At 31.1% G+C, this 6,899-nt stretch overlaps 1 protein-coding gene across 1 annotated transcript; it reads right to left on the bottom strand.

The window, feature by feature from the left end:
* Positions 1 to 3,294: 3,294 nt before the first annotated feature.
* LOC113397859 (uncharacterized) lies at positions 3,295 to 5,059 on the bottom strand. The gene is made up of 2 exons (XM_026636379.2): positions 4,999 to 5,059; positions 3,295 to 4,922 (listed from the first exon to the last, which is right to left on the bottom strand). The coding sequence occupies exons 1-2, from the start codon at positions 5,044 to 5,046 to the stop codon at positions 3,564 to 3,566; spliced, it is 1,407 nt and encodes a 468-aa protein (XP_026492164.1). The 5' UTR covers positions 5,047 to 5,059; the 3' UTR covers positions 3,295 to 3,563.
* Between the last annotated feature and the right edge of the window lie 1,840 nt (positions 5,060 to 6,899).

Raw genomic sequence — 6,899 nt, 5'->3', positions numbered from 1 at the left:
ATAATTCTAACCTCAAATCAGGCTATTTATTAACAATTTCGAAACTCAGTGGCCTTCGGCGCTACGGGATGTGCAGCACCTTCGCCTTTCATCACAAACTAGTAAAATATTTCTAACTAAGTTACTGCTTATATGCAAGGCACTGTCTTCTTTTATAAAGCCTTTTAGTCGACAAACAATAGAAACTTACCTATTGCTTTCCGGCATCGATTTCACAAAGTTACTTGCATCATAGATTGCTTGGAAATTGAAATTCAGAAGCCAACAAGAGCCATACATCAAGCAATGACTTGGTCAGAATACAAGAAGGCAAATACAATAAAGTATTTGGTTGCTTGTACACCTGATGGACTGATAAGTTTTGTGTCTGCTGGATATGGGGGCAGGATTAGTGATGTCAATTTAGTCGAACATTGTAAGTTTTTGGATAGGTTAGAATATAAAACTTGTATTTTAGCAGACAGAGGGTTCAAACATATTGAACTGTATTTAAAACGAAGAAATTTTACTTTAATGAGGCCTCCAGGTATTAGTAGTGCTTCAAAACTTACAAAATCAGAAGCTAGACTAACCAAACAAATAGCAAGCCTTAGAATTCACGTTGAGAGAGTGATACGCAGAATTCGTGAGTTTAGTATACTGAAACCTCATTCAGTTGTCAATACTAATTTAATTACAGTTTTAGATGAGTGTATTATAACAGCTTGTGCTCTTATAAACCTGCAAGATTCTCTAATTAAATAATTATTTCTTAATACAAATGTAAAATGCAATATTGTTTATTATTATGAAAACATTTTTCTTTAGTTATATTTTAATAGCATTGTTGAATTCTGGATTCTCTAAGACTTATAATTTCAGTAGATCAAGATATCAAAATAAATTCGAGCTTGACAATAATTCTCTAACAACTATAATATATTTCTCAACCCCTTACTATTATTTCATTATTTCTTGTCTGTCCCAAGAATCTGACTGTCATGAAACTTTATTAAAAAAGAAATTGTGTATTTTTGCTTGTCTTAAATATTATGCTACATAGGATAATATTAAAGTTGAAGTTGTAATAATTATCATCATTACACAGTATAAAACAAAGTCACTTACCGCTGTCTGTCCCTATGTATGCTTAGTTCTTTAAAATTACACAACGGATTTGGATGCGATTTTTCTTAATAGATATATAGATACATACAATACATGGAGCATATAGTACAATAACACTGATAATTTTAGAAGTTTCTATAAGACAAGATATATCAAAATAATGTATCCGTAGTGGTTTGCTATGATTTTTTTATATATTGATATTCTGCAGTATATTTAGTATCAGTATTACACCCATGCGAAGCCGGGGCGGGTCGCTAGTATATAATAATAATATGATGTAATTAATGATGACATTCTATGACATAGCACCATTGAGGTTAGAGTTACTCGCTAACAGCAAATTCATTTAATTTAAAGGGATACTTCCTTAATGCCTTATGAACAAAAGTTTATTTTTAATTTCTTTTATTTATTTAGATTCTGTAGTTTTATGTTTTTTTTTATATAACATTGCCCTAGTCATTTTTGATATTGAAGTTAGTAGTAATTTTCACTCATTTTATTAATTCTTTTCTGTAACTGGAAACTACATATATTGGTCAATGTTTTGTGCTTGTATTTTATTTGAATGTGTTTCTTGTTTTCTTAATGAAATAAAATATATGAAGAAATTAATACGTGCTTATTCTAATATTGTATGACTTCACTTATAAAAGATAAAATAAAAAAAAGTACATATTTTAATTTTACTTTTTTATTATATTGTTATAGTTTTATATAACACAGGAAAAATATTTTGTTTCCAAAAAAAGATAACTGTGTGAAGTAGTTCCGCCACATAGCTTTGGTCATACTCAATCTCTAAAATTTCAACTTTATTGTCTCTTTCAAAATCACTGCTTGCAACACAAAAGTAACTTTTTTTTAAATTTGCACAATACATTTGAACTTGCACTTGCGCATAATATTGTTTGGTGATAGCTCCATTTTTTATATAATTATTTTCATTTTTCTTGCTACTTGGGCACTTCATTTCTATTGTATATTTTTATTCACAAATACCATCTGGTGAGCCTGCAATCATAGGATTCTGTTCAGATATAAATAATCCACATTTTGTTATTTTTTTGCCCAATATTTCCTCCACAGTTTTTCTTATACTATCTTCTAAATTTTTACCACGTTTTATGGCATTCGTCTCTATGGTTCTTGCTCCAAGAATACTTGCAACCAGAGTACTATTGGTGGTTTTGCACCTGCTTACTTCAAAACATTTTGAAGCAGTAATTCTCCTATACCGTAACTCGTACCATAATCCACTTCTATGTTGGTTCCTGGTCTCTTTCTACATTTCTAATATTTATATCATTAAAAAAATGTGTTATTTGTTTCAAAAATTCATCACAATCATTGCTTTTTTTACTACACATTAGGTAATGTAAAGAGAGCATATTAATTTTTTTGTAAATAAAATCACATTTTGATGTTTTAAATATTGACATGTGGTAATTTTTCTTTTTTTTGATTCTGTCAAAAAATTATTCACCACACTTGTCACTGTATCAATACGTTTGCTTTCATCAGTTTTTATCTTCTTTTTTATCATGTCCTTAGTGGTTATGACTTTAATTGAAGATCCAATCTTTGCTAGAGTTGATTTCTTCCAATAGCATTGTATTGAAGTGCATGAGGGCTCTTCGCTTCGACGATGACACCACATTAAAAAGGCGATAGCATGTTTACAACCACCACTCGATGCAGGACAATCATGGCATGTTACCTGTAACACATCATCTTCTTGCTCATCTACAATAAGAGTGACAGAATATGATTTGGAGCGCACTTTATGTTCTGGACATATTGTACATTTTATAATACATGTATTTTGGGTTCTCTGTAGCTGCACATACCCAATAGCATCATCACCGTACGATTCTCTTGTAGATCTGTAAACAAAATAAAGTCTTAATTTGGCAGTAACATAGGGAATAAATCATAACCTAACACTTTCCAATATTTTTGTACTGATTAGGACACCTGGCATTTACATAGAAAAACATTATAATATTACAAGTAATACTTACAAAGAGGTTTTAACATTCCGGAATTCGGCAGAACAGAAGTCTGGGTTACATGCAAAGAACTTTGCAACCATCATTGAATCAATATTTGGCAGATTCATACTATAGTTCTTGCAATCTACGAGCGCGCGTCGCCCTTAGTTGTATATCTTATGAGTGACCAATCTGTATACGCGTCAATGTAGGCGTAAAAGCAACCGTGCGTACGGTTAGCAACCAAAAATTCATTAATTTAATTTATGGATTTCACCTATTTTTATATTTTAAATATTTTTTATTTATTTATTTATTAGGAGTGGTCAAAATGAAAAATAAACAAAAGCGTTAAAGTAACTACTAATTTACATTAGTAATAATAAATAATTACAGGTAGAAAATTAAAATATACACAAAATAAAAATTTCGTTCAGTTATTATTAATAACAAAAGAATTTAAATTATATTACTATTTTCATCAAACATTTCTACCCTGTCGCTGTCATCATTTTCACTTTCATTGTCGCTGTCATCATCTTCACTCACATTTATAATAAACTGGAAATCATAGTCGAAATATTTCATGTAGTCTTTTTCAATTTTTTCAACGTGCTTGCATGTATTTCGCCAGGTGATTTGGTCTATATTATTTATGCACTCATCTATTAAACTTTGAACAACGGTCATGGTTTGGCCTATAATTTTTGAGGCAATTTGGTTTTTTATAATACCCCATATATTTTCAATCGGGTTAAGCTCTGGGTGATACGGAGGGAGTCTTAAGATTTCGAAACCTTTTTTTCTTATAAAGTCATCTATTTTAAATGTTATAAAACGGTCCTTGTTCTTTTTAATTAAATCATACAGTTCTACTTTTTTAAAACGATTATCAAATGAGATGCCATTCTCTGTCAGCCACTTTTGCATTTCCCCTTTACTGGAATTAGAGGTCGGTATTTTGCTGCTCCGAGTATTATGATAAGAAGCGTTGTCCATAACAATAACTGACTTCTCAGGTAAGTTTGGCAATAACTTTTCATTAAGCCATTTTGTATAATTATCATGATTCATATTTGAGTGATAATCTCCTGATGTAGATGCAGCTTTGTAGACTAGCGAAGCATTAGGCACAAAACCGTCGCTGCTGCCTGCATGCACTACAATAAAGCGGCTTCCTGTGCTCAGTTTCTTTGAAAACTGTTTATTGCCTTTGAGGTCATTGTTTTGACGCAACCAGGTGTTTTGCCGCACGTGAGAAGTCAAAACATATGTTTCGTCAGTGTATACAATAGGACGACCTTCCGAACGGTATTGAAAGATCTTTTTTAAAAAATTTAAACGCCAAAGTTGAATTTCATGTCTTTCTTGTAATGCTTCTCTGTTGTTCCCAATTTTTCTCCATTTGTAGCCTAATTTCTTTAATATCGAACGTAATGTGTTTAAGCATCCATCAAACCCAATCTTTTCGCTCAAAACTGATCGCAATTTTGATAATGTTAGTAATTGCTTTTCTACAATATGGAAATTTTGCACAGTAGTTCGAATGATTTCAAGGCTCATGTTGGCTAAATTAAATTTATTATTTCTCTTGCGTCGTTTTTTCATAGGTGAAGTAAAACTTGCAGAAGAAGATGGCAGCTCTTTTTCTTCTTTTAAAATTGTAGTTACAGTTCGTTCACTAAACCCTGTAGCTTCAGCGGTACGTTTCCGTATATTAGCCAAAGGGCTCAAATCGCAATGATCCATATTGTTCGCTTTCATAAAATTATACTCTTCTTGAAGAAAGTGGTACACGCGGGCAATAATGGCGCGTCCCTGCAAATAGTAGTAAAGTTACATATTGGTAACTACAACAATATCAAAAAACAAGTATAAAAATAAAAAAACTTACCTCGCTATGAATTATTTTACGTTTTCTTTCACATTTGAGGTTTGACATGCTGACCGTACTTCGTAAAAATAGCGACGCGGAAACAATAAGTACAACTTACCCGAGCGAAGGCTCACTCGCTACTGATCGCTCCATCGGTTACACACACTAACGCAATTATGTGTTTACGGTTACAAACACAAATAAAGGCCACGCGCGCTCGTACATTGCAAGAACTATAACTGCTTTTACAAATTCGGTTTGCATTTTAATAAATAAATACAAATAAAATTCACTTTGAAATTGTTTAATTTAAAGTTGAAGTAAATCTTTGAAGTTAAAGTTGATAGATATAATTCAGCTGTTTACACTGAACTGACCGTATTTGCCGGTCTTAGGTCACACCATGGCGGCTCGTGTTTTAGGTCACGTGATATATAGATTAAAAATTGCAACTTTTTAATTTAGTATAATAAAATAATATTGTGCTTTTATGACTCAAAATCAGAATATTTAAGTACATTTCTACATACATTTTAAGTTTTATCAAGTTTCATAATTTTTTTTTTCACCACCGAAAGTTCTGTTTCATAACATTTGTGATTTATAGGGAATTCTTAGAATATTTACCATGATGCCTTTCTTTATTTGTGGAAAATAACCGAGATTGACTGGGCTAGTTGGTTGTTATATCAAAGTGAAAATTATAAGTTTAAATTTGAAATTGATTCTAATAAGAATTAATTCTCTTTAGTTATTTTCGTGGATTAGTTTCTCGGTTTATTTTCTTTGGATTATTTTCTTTTCAATGAACATTTTCAACATAATTTCTTGGATATTTTGAAGATTTCTGTAATTTTTATATAATTAATTTCACTGTTGCTTAGGAACCAAGCAAGATTTATATGTATTTTTATAGCATTAAGAATCAAAATTTGGCATTCAAAGCATTAAACAGTAATAGTCCACAACGAAGTTATAGGGGTTCGAAAATGGCCTGAACTACTTCGAGAAAAGGATGGTATGGCCGTGCCACTTTATTTTGCTCGACTTAGCGATAAATATTAGCGAAGTAATAAAAATCTTTGCTGGTTAGTAATAATTTTTAATTACTTCGTAATCGATACTATAGTAAGGAGGGGGCGGGGCCTCTTTGACTAAACCATAAATTTTGTGGGACTAATATTTTTTCCAATAATTTAGATAATTATTTTGAAATTTAACAAAAAAAACAGTTAGTAATAAATTCTTGAGAATCATCAAATCGACCTATTTTATCCTTGCTACATCTGTTAGCTACCACAATCGAGAGTTTTCGTACAGGAAAGTTATTGATTTTTGGGTAGTATTCCAATAAAACTCTTGTTAGATTTCTTTAAACTAAACACTTTATTGAAAGCAAAATATTCTTGCACAAGGCGGAAGTTATAATACGAATAACATAGAGCACAGATAATAGAAAAAATATATATCACCCGTCCACAGACAAGTGTTTTGTGACTCGATGAGCAATAGCGCCATAGTGGCAGAAAACTTGAACTAACACCTTATGAAAACAATAATCTTACTTTATAAATTTATTTATTCAACAAAATTGTTGGGCGTCTCATCTTAATGAAGCTACTCACAAAAAAATAGGCTTGATAGCAGGGATGCATCGATACGCCGTTTTGCTGATACGATACCGATACACTTATCGAATTTAAATAAAGGTAAAATAAATGTATGTAGACATATTGATTGATTGTTTTTATTAATAAAAAATATTAAAATAAAACGTAGACTAGACTTGGAATGTGAATATTGGTAATTGAGCTCAGTAATTAAGGTTCATTAATAAGAGTTAGTAACTAAAAAAACATTACTCAAATTTTTCTTTAAAAAACAAAGTATTATCTCGTTTGCAACGAAAATGACAAAGC

Source organism: Vanessa tameamea, chromosome 13 (assembly GCF_037043105.1).
Source record: "Vanessa tameamea isolate UH-Manoa-2023 chromosome 13, ilVanTame1 primary haplotype, whole genome shotgun sequence".
NCBI classification, from domain to species: domain Eukaryota; kingdom Metazoa; phylum Arthropoda; class Insecta; order Lepidoptera; family Nymphalidae; genus Vanessa; species Vanessa tameamea.
The sequence above is the reverse complement of the archived record's forward strand: the minus strand, read 5'-3'. Positions and strand labels throughout refer to the sequence as shown.